The following is a 24,436-nucleotide window of genomic DNA, read 5'->3' on the forward strand; positions in this document are numbered from 1 at the left end:
TTGTCCTGTCGAGAACCTTTTTTGAGCTTCTTGGATTCGGGAGTTTCTCTTAAGACTGTACCGTCTTTTCTGCCGAAGGTTGTTTCTTCCTTTCATGTCAACCAGTCTGAGCTTCCCGCATTCTCTCCGGAGGATATAGCGGGCCCACTTGGGGGTGATTTGCGCCTCCTTGATGTAAAACGCGTTTTACTACACTATCTTCAAGTTACCAATGAATTTTGGGTCTCCGACCATCTTTTTGTGTTATGGAGTGGTCCCAATAGAGGCAAACAAGCTTCTAAGACTTTGATCGCTTGGTGGTTAAAGGAGGCGATTTCTTCGGCCTATATCTGCCAAGGCCGGGCAATTCCTGAGAGCCTCAAGGCTCATTCATTGCGCTCTCAGGCTACTTCTTGAGCAGAGAGTCAATTGGTCTCTCTGCAGGAGATATGCAGGGCTGCTACATGGAAATCCCTGCATACGTTTGCTCGACATTACCGCTTTGACGTACAGGCGCCAGTGTCTGGTTCCTTCGGTTGGCAGGTTCTTTGAGCGGGACTGTCTTGGTCCCACCCTTTGTAGGGAAGCTTTGGTACATCCCATGGTCTGGACTGATCCGGGTACGTACAGGGAAAGGAAAATTAGTTCTTACTTGTTAATTTTCATTCCTGTAGTACCATGGATCAGTCCAGACGCCCTCCTGTGTTTACTTGGTCTGTCCACTCGAACTTCTTTCTGTTTTTTCTTTATTATAGTACTATCTCTGCATGGCTTTCTTGGATTCTCCTTGAAGGCACCAGAAGCATCTTACGATGATCAGGGGTAGTTATATAAGAGCGTTTAGTAACACAGTTCATCCATTGTTCTATTGTTGGATTGTTCAGTGACTTAATTGTTATCTTGTTACTTGCTTGACCTTATACCTTTTGCTGCTTTGACAATGGTTATACTGAAGGGCTGCAGGGTAGGCTCTGTCCTTTCAGTTTTGGTCTGTCTCCATCTGCTGGACAGGAGTACTGATCCGTGGTACTACAGGAATGAAAATTAACAGGCAAGAACTAATTTTCCTATCTAGAACCATCGGACCTAAATTACAAACCAATTTCCTCACTGCTTTTTTCATGCAAAGGTAATCAAGGCTCTGGTTTTGAAGTAGTTAAGCAACTTCCTTAATGAATATGAAATACTTGATCAATTCCACTTTGGATTCAGGAGGTTTTTTTGCCACTGAAATATTGCTGCTGTCAGTCTTTATCTTTAGACAAGGTTTTGATGGTAGGACTGAATACGTCCTGGTGCTATTGGATATATTAGCTGCCTTCAGTGCCCTTATTCCATTTTAATATCCAGATTAAGGTAAGTCAGTATTGTGGGCAGAGTCTTATGGTTTATATCATGTGTCCTATTGGATTCAGCAAATGAGGATTAGTTCTAGTACTTCTTGGCACAAGATGACAGGTGTGCTGCAGGAATCTGCCTTATTCGCAGTGTGTTAACATCTATATGACACCTATCTGCACACTTCTTGCTGAGGGTGGGAATAATTCACACAGATGATATTCAGTTTTTGATACCAAACTCTACCTCCTCATCATAGACTATTGCTTTTGTCTCAATATACTTTTCAGCCATTAAGCAATGGCTGATTCCCAATAAGCTAACAATAAACCTAGATAAAACTGAACCACTCAGCATTGACTAACACTCCTTTAGAAGTTTCAGGTTAATGATTTTATCCGTGAGTCATCTCACAGGTAAAAGAATCTAGGTGTCTAGAGTCAAATCCCTTTCTGTGCATAAGTGAAGGCAGTCACAGGGGGTGCATTTTTTAAATTAGGTATCTTTTCAGCTGAAGCCTTTGCCCTCTCCTTATGATTTTTGTACAGTATTGCAAATTCTGATTTTTTTTAATCTCCGTATTACTGCAGCTCTGTTTACTTCCTGATTCCAAGGAAAACAGAGGAATTTTATCCCATCCTAAACCTAGGGACTTTGAACAAGTTTCTGAAAAAGGAAAAGTTCAAGATGGTTTCCCTGGGCACCTTAATTGCTTTTTTGCAAAAAGGGTACTAACTGTGTTCTCTTGATCTCAAGGATGCTTAACACCCACAGATATTTCCAGGTTACATAAAATACCTCAAATTTGTAAGAGGATGGTCACTTCCAGTACTGGGTATTTTCTTTTAGCCTAGCCTCAGCTCCATGTGTTTTCACAAAATCTCTCCATGGTGGCAGCGCATCTATGCAAATTGAGGGTGCATTTGTTATTCTACCTGGACGATTGGCTGGTGAAGATCAATTTTCAGGCAGGTGCCAAAGAATCAACATGCAGAACCATCCAGGTGTTGGGAGGTATTAGGGCTCGTTATAAACTACTCCAAGTCCCACTAGAGCCCATCATCTCAACTGTATTTTATAGGAATGCTGCTAGACATGATTTTGAGCAAGTGCCTTCCTTCCACAGCACAGGACTATCATGTTTATCTTCAGTGGCAAGGATTCAAATTGGTCAGGAAACATCAGCATGGGACATGTTGAAGTTGTCAAGGTATCAATAGTGCATGTTATTCCCTTGGCATATATTCATATGAGGAGAGCCCTCAGATTACAGTGGCTTCAGGTCACTCTGAGACAGCATCTATATCATGCAGCCTCTCAAGGACTTCCTGTTCTGGTGGTGCATCAATTCCATTCTGACCAGAGCCATACCCTTTCAAATTCCTTCAGTCTGAATTACCCTGACCTGAGATGGAGCAGATAAACTCTGGAGCGTAGGTGCACTCTACACTATAAGTTATAAACACCAAAAGTGCACATAAACTTCACTTGGTCAAAGATTTTCATGTGAAAGTTTTTTTATTATTTCAACACGGTGACTCCTGACAATTAAATATGATGTTTGACGGCAGTCCCCGACACTGACCCGTGTTTCGCCAGTCCGGCTGCTTCGGGGGGATTTTTAAACAGCAATCTGTGTCACACAATGTTCTGTATTCAAATATTCTGTATTCTGTCACAGATTGTTTAAAAATCCCCCCGAAGCAGCCGGACTGGCGAAACACGGGTCCGTGTCGGGGACTGCCGTCAAACATCATATTTAATTGTCAGGAGTCACCATGTTGAAATAATAAAAAAAAACAAAAACTTTCACATGAAAATCTTTGACCAACTGAAGTTTATGTGCACTTTTGGTGTTTATAACTGAGATGGAGCAGAGTCATATAGTTGGAGTTCTGCACGCAAGGCCTCTGGTTTGCTTAGGAAAAACGTCATCAGATAAAATTCCTGAAGAGAGAAAACAGTTCAGTGTACTATGAAGGAATTCAGAGATCGGTTGGCCAACAACCGACAATCAAGTTGTGATGTTTTACATTATCAAGCAGAGAGGAACAGGATCCATAACTTTTGTGTCAAGAAATTGTCCAGATGTTGTACTGAGTAAACTTGCAAGGGCTGGTCCTCAGATGCACATATCTGGCTGGCGAGAATGTTTTGGCAAACCTGCCAGTTCTAGAAACCCACAAATGGTCCCTGGATTGGCAGGTAGAAAACCAGTTATTTCATGAAGGGAGCACAACCATGGTAGATCTGTTTGTGTCTCTCCAGAGCAGAAAGGTCCTGCTCTTCTGTTCCAGGAAAGGGACTTGAAGCAAACTATCATCTGATGCCTTTGCCCTTTACTGGAACAAGAGTTTACTGTATCATATTGTCCAGTTCTGCTCATTGCAAAGACTTTGAAGATAAAAGAAAATCAGGGGACATTGCTCCCTTTTGGCCAAGATGGATCCTACATCTCAGGGAGATATCCATTAAGGATCCAATCAAATTGGGAAATTTCCCAACTCTCATCATTCAGGATTGAGAGAGATTGTGCCATCGCAATGTCCAAACTATGACTTTTACAGCTTGAATGTTGAGATGGTAGCCTTGCAACCCCTGGATCTGAGGATTATTTATGTTTTGCTTTCAAGAAAAGACTCCACGAGAAAGTCATATAGACTAAAATAGAAGCAATTTACCTTGTTTTAAGCAAAAGGCCTGAGACCCATTTTCCTGCTCAACACAAAAATTGCTCAATTATCTTCTACGTCTTAGATCTCAGGAACAACTCTGACTTCATCTCCATGCAATTGGTGCCTATCACCGTGATGTAGAATGTAGGCTCATCTCTGTACAGCCTTTGGTGGTCTGATTCATGCAGGGCTTGCTTCATTGAAGCTTGGAGAAGTGACGGCTGAGGGGGGATATGATAGAGGTCTTTAAAATCATGAGAGGTCTTGAACGAGTAGATGTGAACCTGTTATTTACACTTTCGGATAATAGAAGGACTAGGGGGCACTCCATGAAGTTAGCAAGTAGCTCATTTAAGACTAATTGGAGAACATTCTTTTTCACTCATCGCACAATTAAGCTCTGGAATTTGTTGCCAGAGGATGTGGTTCGTGCAGTTAGTGTAGCTGGGTTCAAAAAAGGTTTGGATAAGTTCTTGGAGGAGAAGTCCATTAACTGCTATTAATAAAATTGACTTAGGGAATGGCCTCTGCTATTACTGGCATCAGTAGCATGGGATTTTTTGGTGTTTGGGTACTTGCCAGGTTCTTGTGGCCTGGTTTGGCCTCTGTTGGAAACAGGATGCTGGGCTTGATGGACCCTTGGTCTGATCCAACATGGCAAGTTGTTATGCTCTTACACTCCGTGATAATGGCTGTACAACCGGGACGGTTCCTAACCTCCCTGGACCTATCCAAGGCCTACCTACATATTCCAATCTGTCAAGAACAATGCTTCCTATGCTTTGCCGTACTGGGTCGCCATTATCAGTTCTGGCACTGCCCTTTGGCCTAGCCACTGCCCCAAGAACTCTTTTCCAAGATTCTGGTGGTCGTGGCGGCAGCGTTGAGAAGGAATCCTGGTACACCTATACTTGAATGACTGGTTGATCCAGGCCAAGTCCGTGGAAAAAAGTCTCCGGGTGACCATCTTGCTTCAGGAACTTGTTTGGGTAGTAAACCTGGACAAGAGCAGTCTCAAGCCTTCCCAGTCAGAGTATCTGGGAATCAGGTTCGACGCCAGGCAGAACAAGGTCTTCCTCCCGACCACACGGATACGGAAGTTGATGTCCCAAGTGTGTCAGTTGATTATCACAATACGCCCGATGGTGTGGAGCTATCTCCAGGTTCTTTGGCGGCAACCTTGGAAGTAGTGCCGTGGGCGAGAGCACACATGTGCACACTTCAACGCTTGCTGCTGTCACGTTGGAACCCACAGTCTCAAAACTATTTGATTTGGCTTCTCTTACCAATGGGAGTCTGCTCTCGTCTCAAGTGGTGGCTGCAGGGGGGTGTCCCTGTCTTTCCTGAACTGGCTGGTTCTTACAACAGATGAGAGTCTCTGGGGCTGGGGAGTTCACTGTTGGGAACTCACGGCCCAGGGACGTTGGATGGAAGAAGAGGCCCTCTGGAACATCAATCACCTGGAAGTCTGGGCAGTGAGGCTGGCGTGCTTGCAATTCAGCCGCAGACTCCAGGGTCAAGCAGTCTGCATAATGTTGGACAACACAACGGCGGTAGCCTACATCAACCGCCACGGAGGAATCAAGAGCCAGCAGGTGTCTCAGGAGATAGACCTCCTTATGGAATGGGCAGAAATACAGCTACAGACTCTCAGCCTCACACATCGCAGGAAAAGACAACATCAGAGCAGACTTTTTAAGCAGGGAGAGTCTGGATCCAGGAGAGTGGGTGTCGGCCGAAGCCTTTCAACAGCCTGTCCATCGACCTGCTGGCCGCATCTCACAATACGAAGGCTCCTCGATTCTTCAGTTGCAGAAGAGATCCGTGGCCCCTGGGGATCGATGCTCTCATCCAGACCTGGCCAGAAGAAGAGTTTTTAGTTCTCTGCCTCCATCTGCTGGTAGGGATGCAAAAACCAATTGTCTGGACTAATTGTGGTACTTCAGGATTGAAAATTAGCAGGTAAGAACCAATTTTCCTTTTAAGCTGCTGTGACCTAAATTCACAGGACCTGGAAGGTCATATTTGTGGTTACAGTGACTCTGGCATGCAGTCAGTGTGCTGCAGCAGTCAAAAAAAAGCAAACTATTTATTTAACTTTTCTATACCGACATTCATGAATAGTATCATATTACATCGGTTTACAAGGAACGAGGGGTTAAAACTTTAATAAATCGTTTCTAATAATTCCTAACATTTAACAATGTTAGGAATTATTAGAAAGGATGTCATAATGCCTTTGTATCTCTCCATGGTTAGATCACATCTTGAATACCGTGTGCAGTTCTACTCATCGCATTTCAAAGATATAGTTACACTGGAGAAAGTACAGAGAAAGGTGTCCAAAATGATAAAGGGGATGGAACGGCACCCCTATGAGGAAAGGCTAAAGAGATTTTGGCTGTTCAGCTTGGAGAAGAGATGGCTGAGGGGGGGATATGATGGAGGTCTACAAAATCATGAAAGGACAACAGGTAAATGTGAAAGTTATTTACTCTTTCAGAAAATACAAGGACTAGGGGTTACTCCATGAAGCTTGCAAGTAGCGCATTTAAATGAATCTGAGAAAATTCTTTAACACTCAATACACAAGCTCTGGAATTGCCAGAGGATGTGGTTAAGGCAGTTTAAAAAAAGATTTGGATAAGTTCCTGGAAGAGAAGTCCATAAACTGCTATTAATCAATTGGGAATAGCCTGTGCTTTTTTCCAGCATTAGTAGCATGGGATCTGTTTAATGTGTGGGTACTTGCCAGGTTCTTGTGACTTGAATTGGCTGCTGTTGGAAACAGGATACTGGGCTTGATGGACCCTTGGTCTGACCCAATATGACATATCTTGAGGAAGCCCTGGAGAAACTTGTCAAGTATCAGGGGAGTCCACACCTTAAAAGTTTCTGGAGAATAGGTCACACCAGTTGCTTGAGGCTAAAAGATACTTGCTGGGGAGATACTTTATCATTCAATGAGATTTCAAGGTAATAGCCAGTCCTTTCATGGGTTAAAGTGACAATGCTGGAACCTCCAGGACCTCTCATTCCTCACAATGAGGCTCAGCAGATCACTTCTCAAGTGTTGGTAGTAAAAGGTGGTCTTCAATGTTTTCAGCAAGAATGGACCAACATCACATCAGATCTGAGTCCTCTTTACAGAATAGCTACTCTCCAGAATTCGCTGTTCCAACCTCTAACATCTTTATGGTTTTTCCTGCAAATTGACCCTAAGAAGATAACAATAAGAGCCACGTTGGAGAAGCTTCAAGGGCCAGAAGCCATGGATCCTCTCTCATGCCAGGAACAGGGACTCGGTTGCTGTACACTTACTTCTTAGTGCCCGAAGAAAGATGAGTCCTTTTACCCTAGACTTGGTCTTAAGGGAGTAAACAAGCGTTTCTGGGTACCAGTTTCTGGATGGAAACTCTATTTACTTTTTTTTTTTTAAATCACTGTGGTTTCAAGGTATTTTGCCTAAGTAAAGCAAGGATAGTCATTGTGGCTTTTATATGCAAGAAAAATGGTGGTGTGGTACTTCTGTATGTGGATGATTGACTCATTTGGACAAATTTTTCAAGAGTTATTGTTTTTCCTCTCCTATGTGGGGTGGCTGCGCATGTGGAGAGAACCCTAGGTTAGCCTATGAGGCCTCCGACTTTAGCTCAGGAGGAGGGAACAAGGACACTTTCCTTTTCAGACACTGGATTATTTAGGGGCTTATTTCAACACAGAAGTGGGTCAGTTTTTCTCAACACAGGTGAAAATGGTCAAGCGGGTGGATTAGGTGATTGCCTTTTGAGCATTGAGCGTGTGATTGCTTTCAGCCCCTGGAAACACAGCAGGTTTTGTGGGCAAGAGCTCATAAGTGACCTCTTCAAAGATTTTTCCTGTACTGGTGGTCTTTCTCATTTGCAGGACTACATCAGTCTCCTCCTGCGACCCACAGTGAAGAAGAGCCTGGTGTGGAGGTCAGTAAGTTGCAGCTTGTCTAAAGGCATGCTCCTGGAGAAACTCAATGGATAGTCATAAAGTCAGATGCAAATCTTATGGACTGGGGGAACACTGTTGTGGTAAGATGGCACAGGGACTATGATCCAAAGAGAAAGCATCCTAAGTTGGAGACCAGAAAGATCAGACTAGCTGTGATCCACTTTTGTCCACTGGTGAAAGGGGCAGCAATTCAAATGCTCTCTTAACACCATAGCAGTAGCTTATGTGAACAGACCAGGAGGCACTCGAAATAGGGCAGGAAGTTTGGAAACTGTTCATTTGAGCAGAACAAAATCTTCATCTCAGCAGCTTATATTGTAGGTATAGAAAATATTCAGGTGGACTTCAGCAGAAATGTTAGTTCCAGGAGAGTGGAAGCTCAACAAAGAGGCTTTTCAGCTAATACTGGATTGCTGGAAGACTCCTCAGATAGATGTCATGACAATCTGCAAGATTGCCAAGGTCAGCAGGCTTTTTCAATCATACCAAAGGAGTGGAGATCCAGAAGGATCAATGTCCTTGTCCAGTCCTGGCTCAAGAGCAAGCTGCTTACGTTTCTATCTAGGCCACTTGTGAGCAGAGCAGTTGGAAAGCTAGATCATCACAGAATTTAGTGATTCTAGTAGTCTGAATTGGCCAAGAAACCTCTGATATGCAGATCTGGTGTGGCTAGTTTCCGGAGAACCCTACACCTTTGCTCCAGCAGCGACGAGAGACATGGCAGATCCAACTTCATTCTGTCTTACAGCATGGCACTTGTAAGGTCTTGGTTGTGCAGAAGGAATTTTCTGTCTATGATTTTGACCCTCTGAAAGCCTGCAAGAATTTGACTTAATGTGGGTGCTGGTCTGGTGGATCTTTGAAAGCTGTTGCCAAACTGTTTTACCATGGTGGGCTGATATAGCATCTATTTTCTTTCCTTCAGGTGATTTTGGGAAAGGGTCTACCGCTTAATTCTCTCAAGCTTCAGGTTGCAACTATTGTTTTAAGATTCAAGAAGCCTCTGTGGCTTTTCACCTGGATGTGATTTGATTTTTTTGGAAGTGTCAAGAGAATATGACCTCCATTCAGCTTGGTGGTTCCCCTGTGGATTCTTAATCTGGTTCTTAAAGTCCTGGTAGGGCCTCCTTTTGAGCTGCTTAAGGTATGCCTCCTTGAACGATTAATCTGTGAAGACAGTTTTTCTAGTGGCCGTTTGTTCTGAAGGTATATTTAGGAACTTAAGCCTTTTTGTGCAAGGATCCTCCTCTGAGATTTTCAGAAGTGGAAGTCCCACTTCGCATGGTTCCATCTTTTTTTTGCCAAAGGCAAAAGCACAGAAATGTTCATGCAGTGATAGGTTGCTTCATCAGCTCAGTTTGTTGAACTCTTGTTACTTGGAAGCTACTGTCTCCTTTAAGGAGACATTCTTTATTCTGTTTGTGAATTCATGTAAGGGAGAAACTGTATCAAAATCTCCCTTAGTTTAATGAATTAGAGTCAGTCTTGTTGGTTTACTTGCTCAAAGGTAAGCAGGTACCTGAGGGTCTTTGGGCTCTTTCGAAGAAAGTTGAAAGGCTGTCATTTGGTGGTCATTGCATTCATTCACTAAGCATTACAGATTGGATGTTTACACTAAGGCAGATTATGTTTGGGGCTAGTGTTTGAAGGCAGCCCTGTCGTCCCACCCATGTTAGGAGGTGCTTTGGTACTTTCCACATACTTGGACTATTGTAGTAGAATGGTAAGGAAGGTGAAATTCGATTTTACCTGATTTTCCTTTCCTAAAATCCTGCTGCACCAGTCCAAAGACCCACCTGGGAGATCATGGGGCTGCATTTCATACTGTTTCTGTGAGGGGCCTTTGGATGTAGCATAAGTCATATATGGATTTGTTTCCTATTGGAGAATCCAAGGCCTTTCTTTTCATCCATCCATTTGTTCATTTATCCTATATTCTTGTCAAGGGGGTTGGTATTGAAGGCTTTATTTTGTTATATGCTTTATCATTAATATACCGGCATCTCACTGCACTGTTAAAACCAATGGTGTCATGGGAAAAAGTTGTTCTCTATCTTCATCTGCTAGCGGGAAAGAATAAACCTACACATCTTGATTGTTTAGCAGGATTCAAGAAAAGAAAATTATCAAGTAAGATCAAATTTCATTTTCTTTAATTCTCATTTATTAGATTTATAAAGGATTCTAAGAGGACAAGCAGGATATTCTGTCCTCACAGGTAGGTGATGTCTTCAGAGTCTGGGTCACTGTGGTAATTGCATAGCTTCCAGAGTTTATTATGCTCTACTGAGCATTTGTAGGCTGTCCCTTAGTTTTCACTTTTCTGAGGAAGCTACTAGTTGTGCTTTTCAGTAGTGAATATTCACTACTGAAGAAGTTTTGCATTTTTTTACATTGGTTTTGCATGGCCTGCCTTGATTCAACTTCTCATACCCTTAAACTTACAGGGGGTTTTTGTCATGTTTTGCACTGCCATGTATGTAGTGTATTGGTCGAGTATTAGTAAAAATTGAGTAATTTGATTTTGCAGCAGCTATTTTACCTCCAGTGGTTTTCAAGGAGAAGAGCCAGTGGATTCAGCAAGTGCCCCCAGTGCAAACATTATTTGTCATGGATCCTCATGACAGATGTATTGTTTGCCTTGAGGGGTTGACCGCAGTGTCTCAGGAATGCTCCATATGTAGGGAGATATAACACCCACCAAGAACTCATGATAAAGCTCTTTGTGACAGATAAGTCCAAACCTTCAACATCAGAGGCATTGACATCAAAGGCATTGACATCAAAGGTGACTCCTGGAATCATATAACCAATTCCATAGCCAATAAACTCTGCCCAGTGTTACACAAAGAAATCCCCGTCCCTCAGAACAAAAAAAAACCCTGGTACTCCAACGAACTCCAAAGACTAAAACAAGACCTCAGATCAAAAGAACGCCTGTGGCGCCGCCATCCCTCCACCCAACACAAAGCAGTATATAAACTTTCACTGCACAACTACCGACTAGCCACCCTCTCCGCCAAAAGGGACTTCCACGCAAAAAATATTCACGACCTACAATTCAATGCCAACGCCCTCTTTTCCTACGTCAATAACCTCACTAAGACCCCACACCCTGCCACGACTGAAGAAAACTCCAAGAAAAAATGCGAGGATCTTGCGAATTATTTCCAGCACAAAATCTCGAACATCCTCCTACGTTTCCCCCACAACCCCACGACCACATCCCCCTCCCCTAAACACGATAGCTCCTGCATCAAAGCCTTCGACCCCGCCTCCACGCTAGAAATTGAGACCATCCTCAAAAAAATGAAACCGGCCACACACTTCCTAGACGCAATCCCCTCCAAAACCCTCCTCTCCATACCCACCACCATCGCCAAACCCCTAGCTAACTTCATTAACTGCTCCCTCACCTTCGGCAAAGTCCCAGACCCCCTCAAACTCGCCGTTGTGAAACCCCTCCTAAAAAAAACCCTCCCTTGACCCCGCTGACCCAGCAAGCTATCGGCCCATATCCAACCTACCCTTCCTCGCGAAAGTCCTCGAGAAAGTAGTCAACACCCAGCTCACCGACTACCTCGAGGACCACAACCTTCTGCACCCCTCACAATTTGGTTTTCGGAAAGGCCGAAGTACCGAGAATCTCCTCTTAGCCATCACTGATACCATGCTCATCGGACTAGACCAAGGAAAATCTTACCTACTGGCCCTTCTAGATATCTCGGCAGCCTTCGACACTGTCAATCATCAAATCCTTATCACACGCTTGACAGAGATAGGAGTCGCCGACACAGCGCTAGACTGGTTCACCTCTTACCTTACTAACAGAGAATACCTCATAAAACTTGATAACTTTGAATCATGCCACGTTCCCCTCAGACAAGGCGTTCCCCAAGGATCATCCCTTTCCTCCACCCTCTTCAATATATACCTCCTCCCACTCTGCAACTTACTCTCAAACCTAGGCCTGGACTTTTTCCTATACGCCGATGACGTACAAATACTCATACCCATTCAAAAAACCCTCAATGAAACCATCCTTTTCTGGGAATCCTGCCTAGTCTCCATCAACTCCCTACTAACCGACCTACACCTTGCTCTCAACACCACCAAAACCGAACTACTCTTTATATCCAAGCAACCTGAACACGACACCTCCACCGCACCCCTACATCTCCCCCACACTACCCCCCTCCGTGAGAGACCTGGGAGTCACTCTTGACCAACACCTGAATTTCAAGCCACACATCAAGTCCCTCCTCAAAGCAGGTTTCTACAAACTCCAGATCCTCAAAAAACTTAAGCCCTTACTCCATACTCAAGACTTCAGATTAGTCCTACAGTCCACCATTTTCTCCAAAGTGGACTACTGCAATGCCCTCCTACTAGGCCTCCCATTCTCCACCATCAAACCCCTACAAACGCTTCAAAACGCCATGGCTCGTATTCTTACTAACACACGTAAAAGAGAGCATATCACACCCATCTTAGTAGACCTACATTGGCTGCCCATCCAGTTCCGCTCCCAATACAAAACCCTTACTATTCTTCACAACACCCTCTACAAAAACAACTCCCCCTGGCTTAAAGAAATGCCCCACTTCCACCTCTCAACCCGACAGACTAGATCCACCTCCACAGGCACCCTCCACACTCCCCCCCTCAAAACTGCCCGCCTATCCACCACCAGAGAAAGAGCCTTCACCATCGCAGGCCCCGCCCTCTGGAATTCCCTCCCCACACACCTCCGTCTTGAACCCTCCCTAACCATCTTCAAAAAAGGCATTAAGACCTGGCTTTTCAGACAGGCTTACCACTGTTCCAGCCCCTCGTAGTCTACCCCCCTGAAACCCCCCCTAGTTGCTCCCCCCTGTCTCTCCCCTGTCTCACCTCCCTGAAACCTCCCTAGTCTCACCTTCAACCCACCCATACCCACCCTCCCTCCACCCTTTCCCTATACCCCCGCCCACCTATCACCCCATCCCCACCTATCTACCATGCTCCACTGTACCCCCAGTTAAAACTTTCAACCTTTATGTTTAAATCATGATACCGTTACTACTTGCTATAACTGCTGTAAATAAGCTAATAGTTTATACATATGAGTTTATATATATGTGTTTAATTGTTTAATAAGTTATCAATATAATCCACCATGTTAAGCAACCTTTTTTGTAAATACTGATACGTTCCTTGTACCTTTCTCAACTGCTGTCTTTCCTCCTTTACCTCTCTCCCCCCCTCCCCCCCCCTTTTTCGCTCCTGCTCCATTCCCCCACTCCCTGTTTTTTGTAATTTCCTCCTTCTCAAGTTTATTGTAAACCGGCGTGATGTGCTTGCACGAACACCGGTATATTAAAAGCTGTTAAATAAATAAATAAATAAAAATCAAAGGGCCCAGGAACTACACCAGGCACTAGTTATGCATCGATGCTGAAAGCCTTATTTCATTGAGGTCAAACATTGAGAGAGGCCATAGAAAGAGACCATTATCTAGTTACACCCATCTGAGAGAAGTGAAAGATTACACTTCATTAACATTGAGAGAAACCAGAGCATTTAGTGAAGGCAGAGGCATTGACATAGGTCCCTGTCAGTGCACAGTGTCAAGAGCATGGAGATAAGTGTACTGGCCATATGTCCTCCCAAACATTGCCTCAGAGAATGCCACTTGCCCTCGAGATTCTGGGGGATTGCAACAGTCTTGAGGTGCCCAGGTCACAGCCATGGATATACCTCAGGTGATACAGAGTGATGTTACTTCACTACTTGCTTCCCAGGTTCTGTTAGCATCTGCAATCTTCAAGGAGAAACTAAACTAAACAAAGATACTTATTTTGTATCAGTGCATTGACGACAGTGCAAACGGATGTCCAACCCTTCCTAGAAATTCTTGGAGCACTGGCAGCATTTTCATTGATGCTATTGCTCGGAGGAGTATGAATATCTGTGCAGACAACCTGCATTGAGAGAGGCAGCTTTCCAAATCATTAGGATATGTCTGGGTTTAGAGCCCACCCAAACAGTTGATGGCCTCTCAAGGGTGTTGGATGCCAGACAAGTACACACTTAAGCTTTCTCTGTATCCCAGGGGTGGAAATATGAGTCTGAGTGTTCAGAGACTTATGAATAAGGATCAGAGGAGGACTTATGATTGGGAGTAGTCGTCTGGTTTCCCCTTGCACCTATCTCTTCAGCAGGAAAGGAGAAAATCCTAATCAGAGGATCTCTCCTCCAAATTTATTAAGAGAATGAGTGAGCATATTCCTTTTCAGTTAGATGAGGAGGAAGGAGGAGACTAGGGCAAAAAAATGTTAAACATCTTCCAGTTTCTCAATCCCCCAAAGGATGCTGAGGCAGTGCCCAGCCAGGATATCTTCAAAGACAGAACAGAGAATATTGTACCCCTTTGTTAACAGGAAGGTGGATTTGATGTACTATGTTCAGGAAGCAACAATACAGAATTAGAAGCCAAATGTCCGATCTGGATTCTTTATTGGACAGAGACAGATAGCTTTGAAAAAGCCCAACTCAGGCCGAGTTTCGCCCTCTTACAATGGGGCTGCATCAGGGGCTCTGGCAAATTGTAATATCTTGTGCCGCAGTGTGATTAAAAATCAATGCTCTCCAATGGATTCGATGCGCCGAGGAATATCTGGTCACACAGCGCCAAGCTCTCTCTCTCCGATCGTGATCCTCGGCGCATCGAATCCATTGGAGAGCGTTCAAGATGGTTTCCTTTGGCATCTTAATTCCCTTCTTTCATAAAAGGAGACTGGCTGTGTTCACTGGATTTAAAGGATGTCAAAGCCACAAGAAGTATCTCAGAATTGTAAAAGGAAAAAAGCACTTCCAGTAGTGCATACAGCCCTTTTGGCCTTTTTTTTTTTTTTTTTTAATATCTAGAAGTAGCAGTAAACTAGGGGTGCACATGTTTGTCTATCTACATGATCAGCTGGTCAAAAGCGCATCTCAGGAAGATGCAAAGGAATCAGTGAGCAAAACAATCTGTGTATTGAGTTGTTAGGGTTAGTCATAGTAAAAAATTACCTGAGATTCAAACTGACCCTGTCATTTAAATTGGAATTCATAGGAGCTCTGCTAGACATGACTGGAAAAAGCCTTTCTTCTACAAGGAAGGATCATTTCCCTAATGACCCACAGTGGAAGAAATTAAAAAAAAAAAAGCCAACAGACAACAGCATGGGACATGTTGAATATGCTGGGCCTTATGTCCATCCAGTACCTGAAAGTAATTCACTGAAGTTTCTGAAAGGCGGAATATAAATCAAATAACACCCTTGGTACATCTCCACATAAGACAAGCCTGGTGGACCCTCAATCCTACTGGCTACAAGCCACCAAAGATGTAAGACAGCATCTTAATCACCCACCAGCTCATTGTCCTAACTATAGATATGTCCAGCTGGGGCTGGTGAGCTCATGTAGAGGGATTTCACATTCAGGGCCTATGGTCTGCTCAGGAAAAGTTTTACCAAATTTCCTGGAGCTAAGAGTGATCTTTTCAGACTTCAGTTGGCCAAAACATTATCTTGGGTTAGGCTTGACAATTTGGTACCTATGTTCTGTTTAAACAAACAAGGAAGAATAAATTTCTATCTCCTGTGTTGGGAAGCTATCAGAATGTGGCAATAGGCCATCTCACAGGGGATGACTCTGAGGCTCATATTTGCTGGCCAAGAAGAATGTCCTAGCAGACAAATTGAGCCAATTCCTAGAACCACACAAGTAGGCCTTGGACCCAGAAGTTGCAAACTAGATATTCAACGAATGGACTTCATCTGTGGATCTATTTGTGTCTCCTCTTATTAAGGTTCCTCAGTTTTGTTTGAGGAGAGAATTGAAAGATAAATTAGCCTTGGATGCCTTCTCCCTGCACTGGCAAGAGGGTCTTCCATAAACATTGTCAAATTAATCTAGTGGCAAAACGTTTTAAAACTCAGACAGGAGATTTATGATTCTCATAGCCCTCTGATTTCCCATTTTTATGGGAGTTATCCATCGGAAAACCAGTCTGTTGGGAAATTCCTCCACACGTCACACAAGCAGGGGAACAGTACTCCTTCTCAGTGTCAGCTCCCTAGCCCTCACAGTCTGGATGTTGAGAGGGTAGTATTTGATTTTCCGAATTTGCCTGATGCTGTCTTGTTCTAGCTTCTAGGAAAGATTCAACTAAGAAGTCTTATGGCTTTAAGCAGAGGAAGTTTCTTCTGGTGTGAGAAAACTGCCTTAGATACTTTCTCCAGCTCCACATGCAAATTGTGTGAACACTTTCTACATCTGTCATAACAAGAACAAGTCTGCGCCCATGGCACTTGGCCATGTAGAAGGTACACCTATCTCTGTACAACCTTTAGGACTTGCTTCTATTGAAGCCTTGGTACCTCAACATTATACTGACCAGTTGATGAAAGTTCCTTTTGAGCCATTAGATTCCTGAGAGTTGAAGTACCTGACCTGGATAGTTATACTTTTGTTGGTGGTCACAGCATGCAGAGCCAGTGAGCTCCAGCCCTATACAAATTTTTTTCTGTAACGTGGCTCCTAAGTTCCTACCTAAGAGTGTGTTGGACTTACATCTTACCAGTCGGCCATCGTCCTAAAATTCGTCCCTAGACCAAAAGTCCATAAAGGTGAGCAAACCTTACACAGTTCAGATAAAAGTCAAAGGCTTCTGTAATCTAAAGTTCTTAAAACAGGGGTGTCCCACTCTGGTCTTCAAGAGCCACAAACAGGCCTAGTGAATATCCATATGTGAAATTTACATGCACTGTCTCCACTGTATGAAAATGTTTCATACATATTCATTATGAATATCCTGAAAACCAGGCCCTTGAGGTCTGGAGTTGGCCACCCCGTCTTAAAGTCCACCCAATGTTTTGTTCTGGATGCTGACCAACCTGTGATTGCCATTGTTAAACACACTCTGGCTAATTGGATAGAAGATTGCATCTCTTTCTGTTATACCCAGGGAGGCTTGACTGGATGGAGGGACATGTCAAGGCTCGTCGTATTAAAGCTATGGCAGTATCAGTGGCCCCCCTGAGATGAGCCAGCAAGGAAGAGATTTGTAAGACTGAGGTGTGGAATTCACATCCCCACTACTGTTTGGCTAGATGACCCCAATTCAACAGTAGTGACTAATTTATCCTGAAAGATCTATTTTAGATTTCATATCCAATTCCATCCCTACTAAGGCTCATTTGTATTATTTCTAGGTTGCCCTTTAAAAAAAAAAAAAGCATATTTACATGAAGGCTAATTTTTCCTTTTGGGGGGGGATTGAGGGCAACCTTCAGCTAAGGATTCCCTACCTGCAAGGACAGAATATCTGGATTGTCTTTGGAGAAAACCAAAAGCTGCTTACCTGTAAGTTTTCTCCGAAGACAGGTAAGAACATAAATGCCATGCTGGGTCAGACCAAGGTCCATTGAGCCCAACATCCTGTCTGACAGTGGTCAGTCTGGTTTATAAGCACCGGCAGATCCCAAATGTTTCCTGGTACTCTCTCCCAGGTATAGGAATAGCTTCCTTTAGTCTGCCTGGTTAATAATGTGTTATGGACTTTTCTTTCAATAATTTGTCCAAACCATTTTTTAAACCCCTCTATGATAGTCACCTTAATTACATTCTGTAGTCCACAGCTTGATTGTGCACTGAGTGGAAAAAGTAATTTTTATGATCTTGTTTTAAATCCGATTGTTAGTTTCACGGCATGTCCCCTTGTTTTAGTATTTGAAAGGGTAAGTATCTGTGTTTTACCTCTTCCACCCCACTCGTGATTTTATACATTTCTATTGTGTCCTATATCTGCTTTCTCTTTTCCAAGCTGAAGAGCTCTAACCAGTGTAGCTTTTCATCATAGGGGAGCTGTTCCATCCCTTTCATTTTTTTGCCGCCCTCTGCACCTTTTCTAATTCCACTATATCTTTTCTAAAATGGGGCGATCAGAACTGTATGCAGTACTCAAGGTGCGGTTGCACCATGGAGCGATAGAGGCAATATATGCAGTTTTATCCTCCATTCCTTCTCTGATCATTTTCAACATTCTATTTTCTTTTGACCATGGTCTCATCGGTCCTTGCAGAACCTTCCCAAGAGGTTTGCTTCCCCTTATATACAGTGTTTCTCTGATAATAAGACGGGTCTTATATTCTTTTTTAGCTCCGAAAAAATGGTTAGGGCTTATTTTCAGGGGATTTCTTATTTTTTTTTCCATGATTGGTGAATGAGAACAAGGCTAAGCCCGCCTCCTCTTTCGTTCACCAATCAGATTCAATTTTTAGCCAAACCTTTCGGTTCGGCCTTTGCTATCGGCCCGCCACAGGAAATTTAGTTTTTCCGCGGTTCGGGCAGATTTTATTTTGTCTGCCCCCCCGAAACGAAGCCCGAAACCCGGGGGGGGGGGGGGGGGGGCAGACCAATGGTTGCTCCTACCATCTGACAGAAGCCGGCCAATGGTACAGATAGCTTGTCACATGGCAAGGGCAAAGGGCCATCGGCGCCATTTTGACTACTGGCAGCTGATGGCCCGAGAGCGGAAGATCGCTCCCGGGACCCCCACTGGACCACCAGGGAATTTCGGCAAGTTTTTTGAGGGGGGGGGGTTGCAATGAATTACATTTGAAAGGTTGGGGTAGGTTTGGGGGTTTTTTGGTTTGTTTTTTTTACAACCCCCCAGTCTGCCCCCCATCCAGGTTTCGGGCCCCCCAGGGACTTTTGGTAAGTCTTGGGGGGGGGGGGGGTCGGGCAAGTCTTGGAGAGCAACCACGCGTCCACCTATAACTAGGGCTTATTTTTGGAGTAGGGCTTATATTTCAAGCCCTACTCCAAAAATCCTGAAAATCAAACTAGGGCTTATTTTCGGGGTAGGGTTTATTATCGAGGAAACACGGTAGCTGTAGACTAAACTGAGGTGATGGCTGTGACCCATAACAGCCTGCACATACTCAGTAGAGCCTGAAGTTGAAGAGCCCTAGAAGCTGTGCAATCCCTGCGCTGATTAGGGCTCCATTGGCCTGATGTCCCAAATCTGAGGAGTGTGGTTCTCAGAGAGCACCTGTTACAGGTAAGCTGCTTTTGCTGAAAAACGTTAAGAGCTTTATTCAATAGTTTTTTTTTCCATAGGCATAGCATAAATGAAAAATGTTTGTATCTGGTCCTAAATGTTCTAATTTTTTCTGTTTACCAAGATATGTGTTAAGACTTTGTAGGTAAGGAGAGCAGAAATATCCTGCATTCCACCGAAGCCCAATACCTAAATTTTTAGTTATTTTTCAATAGTTTAATGAACTTAAATTTCTATTTAGTAATGAAACAAAACATTTTATAACAATCTCTCTCTAACTTCAGTTTTTATATAATGGTATTGAAGCTCTAGTCTTAGAGTAAGTAATGTGTTATGGTATACCTTGGCTACACCATTCTGAGTATGCTTTTTCAAGTTACACCTATAGGTCATCTAGTTTTAAATGCTGTTTTAGAACTAACCAGTGATACTGGAACATCAAGGAAACTGGTGGTAGTGGGGCACCATTGGTCAAGGATCGGGTCAAGCTATTTGGATTAATAGTCTGTGTATAGTATATAACTGAAGGTCAATTTAGCAGAGGAATGTCTCATATTAAGGTTAATTAACCCTTTGGTGCCTGACAGTAATTATCACTAGTTTACATAGTTCTATGAAATTTCTAGATGTACTTGTTAAAGGATTATACAAGATTTGTTGGTTTTCCAAGTAATGTTAGAACATCATTTTGTTTTATTGGCTAGCATTTTTAGATAGGGATGTACATTTTTGTTTCATTTATGCGCAGAATTTCTGTGTAAAATCAGTTGTATCTATATATGTGCATAAGCAGAAACAAAAGGACCTCAAATCCAATGAAGAGAAACTTGAAAATTTTAGATCAATAGCAAGACTGGAACCATCTGATCTGCCAGCTTTAAATATCTTTCGCAATACAGGTCTCGCTATCACAGATGAAATTTTGCTGGGTAAAGCAGAGTGGTCCAAACTTTTTGAAGCTCCAAACTTCTTTCAGAAGTACAAGTATGTATTTTTAATCATGCCAGAAATGTTTGCTATAATTTCATTAACAACAATAAAAAAAACAAAAACAGAACACTTGATATGGTATGTGTGCAATTTCTTTCAGTGAATAAAACAATTTTCAAGTTGCTACCATGAATTGCAGCATGCAGAAATTTGCTAATTAGATTAATATTGTGCACTGCTTTTATGGCATAAAATGAAGCAACAGTTTTAATGTCTTTTTGTCAAAAAAAGACCATGGATGGGAGAGCATTCCACATTTGCTGTAGATTTTTTGGTTTGCAGAGACTGTTGCGCTCTCTGCAATTTAAAAACAACCAGTTCTGACCCCAGAAGCTCCAGTTGGAAACAACTTCAGTTTATAGAGTTATGGAAGGTAGTGGCAAGAGGGAAAAAATGTTAGTTTGCTCATTCATGTTTTTAAGAGAAAACATTTGTGACCCCTAACATAGTGGTGTATTGAACAAGCTCAGTATCTTATTTTTTTTGAGTAGTTTCCTTTATATTCTTTGATTCTGTTCTATAGCTTCAGAAGCAAACTGCACATTTTGGGGTATATAGCTTATGCTCAAAAGGGGTTAAATTAGTACATGTTTGAACTTGTAAGCAGTAGTGCTGATTTTCAAGACTTAAACCCTAGCTACTGTCCATTCATGCATCTCTGAGACATTCATAGTTCTCCATCAAAAGTCAATCTTCAATTTACTCACCTTTGAATAGTAGGAAGAAGTTAACCTGTTGGCTCTGAACCTTTAAGGGAGCCACTAGGAGATTTAAATATAAACGAGAGGAGGCTTGCAGGATGTTTGTCATAGAGTTGGGTAGAAGGCAGGGGAAGAAGTGTTGCCACAGTCACCATACTCGTCCTAATGGGATGCCCATAGCCAGTATGCCCAGCTCTTATTGATCCAAGCATGAGGTAGGTGAGTGAATGAAAGATTTTACTTTTGATGGATTTTTTTTTAACTTTTAAGGTTATTAAAGTGAGTGTTAATAGGAAATGTGCGAATAGGCAGTAGCTATAGTTGAAACCTTGATTGGCGCTACTGCTCAGGATTTTCAAACTTGTATGCTATCGTGTGTCCATTGTGTATCATATCTTCAGGTGTATTTTCTGCTGTTTTACTGATAACAGCGCCATAGTTTTTATTAGCCTTACTCATACAGTTCAGCCAAGTGTGATTGTCTACAGTGCCTTTTAAGTCTTCAAACTTACACATTTTTCACTTTCTGCTGTCTAAAAAATACAAATGAAATGTATTAAAAGTAGGAGTTTTTGTTGATCTCACAATTAAGGGAATATTTCAAAAGTAATTAATTTTTTTTTTTTAAAGTTTTGCATGTCTTCACACCTCTGTCTGCACTTAGAGGAAGTGCAGCTTTTGCCCATTCTTGGCAGAAGAGCTCAAGCTCTTTCAAGTTGGCTAGGGATTGTTTGTGGATTATAGCCTTCACAAGTCTTGCCACAGATCAGATTTTCTGTTGGATTCAAGTCTGACTTTTAGTGGCTACTGGAGGACCTTTACTTTCTTCATGGAATCAGTCCACTGTTTTTGCTTTTGTGCTCGTATCATTGTCCTGCTGACAGGAAACTTGTCTCCTCACTCCCAGGTCTGTGGCAGCGTGGAAAAGGTTTTCCTCCAGGATCTTCCTGCACTTTGCACCACCCATCTTTAGAAGCCTCTGTCCTTACTGCTGCAAAGCATCGCCACAACATAATACTGCCAGCACCATGCTTTACCACAGAGATGGTGTTAGGGTGATGTGCTATGTTTTATACCACACATTGCTTAACACTGAGACCAAAACATTCTGTTTGGTCTTGTCAGACCACAAAACCACCTCCCATGTGCATGCAGTGTCCCTTAACGGTTGGTTTTTTTTCACGTGCTGTGTGGCAATTCATAATGCTTTTCTGCAGCAGTGTCTTCCTTCTTGCCACCTTCCCATATAGGCCATGTTTGTTTAGTAATTTTGAAATTGTTGAACAGTCAGCATTTTCCCTAGTCTCAGCCAATGACCTCTGTAGTTCTTTTAAAGTAATCTTAGGCAGCAGCTTACTTATCCCACAGCTACTGATTTTGGAGGGATGGCCTGATCACTGCAATGTCTTGGTAGTGCCAAACTATTTCCACTTTTACAGTGATGGAACGGACAGTTTCCCAAAAGATATTGAGACACATTTTCTTTTTAACTTTCCCACCAATCTTTACTTTGAACAATATCTGTTTTTTTTCAGCAGCTCCTTGTTAAGTTTCTTTTCACCTTTGCTTCAGATTCACTTCATACAACAGAAATGACTTGATTCTTCATCCAGGAGTATTTGAATCAGCTCAGTACTGTGATTATACACAGGTGGGCTCTAACTTATTATGGGCCTTGTTAAGGCAATTTTTTGTCTAGAGCTTGCTATGACAAGGGTGTGAAGACTTATGCAATCACCTTTTAAATTTTTGGAATATTTCTATAATTTCACAGTGAAAGTAAACAGTGAAATTGCTTGGATTTCTATTTTTTAGAAAGAATGTGAAAATGCACAAGGGTATGAAGGGTTTTTTTTTGTTTTTTACAAGGCACTGTAGTTAATATGAGAAGGCATGCACATTGCAGAATATTGGTTAATGGCATATGTTACAGATACAGTAGCAAATCCCACTTTGTCATTTGATTTTTTTTTCCTTTTTGGAAGAGCAAGTGTAAGGCGTGAGCAACTAGGAACAATTAAGAGAAGTTTTGGAAGCATGTTCATCTTACTCTAAAAATGGAATTGCTTATTTTAAAACCTGTTTCCAGTCTTGCTCTCCACCACTACAAAGATGCACAAAATGTCCTTGAAGAGTTTGCCCACAATATTCATATTTTGGGGGCTTTTTTTAATCTTGTATATATGGAACCCATTAGCCACTTTATATTAGGAGTGAGAAATAGTTATTCCAGCTTCTGTAAAATGGAATTCAGATTATTTTCACACCAGCTAATAACTATAACAGATTAACCTAATGGTCCAAACTCTGTGGGGGTTTAATGAGCTAGGTTTATGGTTGTTTGGTGCCGATTCTTAATCTTCAGTGAAGATGGTGGTGCTTTGTTGGATGGCACAGAAAGATTGGCCCTCTTGATAGAGTGGGGGGGAAAGAGGGGTTGGGAAGTATTTAAAATTCACTATGTAGTTTCATGTGGTTTAAAAATAATTTGTTTGAACACCATCAGGAGAGCTTATCAGTCAATATTGGGAAGGTAGACTTTAAGCAAAACATGCTTTTTGCATAATGTAAAGTTCACAGAATGAGCAGGATCCCTCACTTTATTTCAGCTACAGTAATAGTACCTTTAGTAATTCTTCTATTTCATGATGGGCTTGGACCTGCCTAACATTTCTGGTGTAGATGTTTAATATATGACCCTTTAACTTAAGGTTGGTACTATTTCACCACTGGATGTATTCTTATGTCCTTATCAAGGACTGATAGTTAAAATGTGTTGTGTGGTAAGCTCCTTCTATAATCTTCCTAATCAAATATTGCCTTGTACCATTTTCATCTACATGCAACATTGATTAACAATGATGGGAAACTGCCTACTGAAAAAGGCAAATTAAATGGAGCTTGACTTAAAATAGCATTGTTTAAAATAATTCACAAGTATGATGGCAGATATATATAAGGAGACTGAGACCTATCGGCCATCTCTAAGAGCCCCTGAAAAGTGTACAGCAGTAACATCAGCAGTAAAAAAAAAATAAATAAAAATTCTTTAAGCTAATTTTTATGCTTTCTTTACCATACATGGTCTCAGATAACTGATCTTAATTTCATGGTTAAACTCTTGATTTTTACTCAATTGTACACTTGAGCTTATTACCAAATTTAAAAAAAGTCTGTGCAGCACAATTTAAATACAGACTAGATTAGCTCATGAGAGACAGAAGTTGCTTATTGGGATAAAGTTATATTTGTAAGCTTGTCAAAGGGTTTTTTTCATGTTATGATAAATATATGCATTTTGAAACTAAAAGTACAGACTTTTTAACCCATGGGTGGTCGTTTTCTGCATTCGCAAAAGCACACATGACTGGTTTTGGGGAGGAGGTTAAGAGTCTTGTTCAATGCATTTTAGATTTGTATTTGTACTGATATGAACAAAATTGTTGTACATTGTTCACTAATAAATGTGTGAAAAAAGAAAAAAGAAAGAATGACCAAGAATGTGTCTGTGTTTTTGTTTCTACATTTCTGGATAATAAAAGCAGAAGCAAATTTATTTTTATTATACTTGCCTTTCTGGTTACAGTTTACTGTTGTATTCTGTACATACCTGTTACATAGTGTTATAAAACTGCCCCTCTAGAAGGAAAAAACCCCCACATTTTAATATCCAGGCATCA

General features: G+C 42.1%; 1 protein-coding gene across 5 annotated transcripts in view; it reads left to right on the plus strand.

Annotated features, from left to right (window-relative positions):
• PAPOLA (poly(A) polymerase alpha) overlaps positions 1-24,436 on the plus strand; it is a 334,417-nt gene that overhangs the window by 193,211 nt on the left and 116,770 nt on the right. For all 5 annotated transcript variants that reach the window (XM_029597901.1, XM_029597904.1, XM_029597900.1 and 2 more), the window contains one exon: positions 19,965-20,049. In XM_029597901.1, the coding sequence (XP_029453761.1) occupies positions 19,965-20,049 (85 nt within the window). The remainder of the gene's footprint in view (positions 1-19,964; positions 20,050-24,436) is intronic.

The sequence above is a fragment of the Rhinatrema bivittatum genome, chromosome 4, assembly GCF_901001135.1.
Source record: "Rhinatrema bivittatum chromosome 4, aRhiBiv1.1, whole genome shotgun sequence".
In the NCBI taxonomy this organism is placed as follows: domain Eukaryota; kingdom Metazoa; phylum Chordata; class Amphibia; order Gymnophiona; family Rhinatrematidae; genus Rhinatrema; species Rhinatrema bivittatum.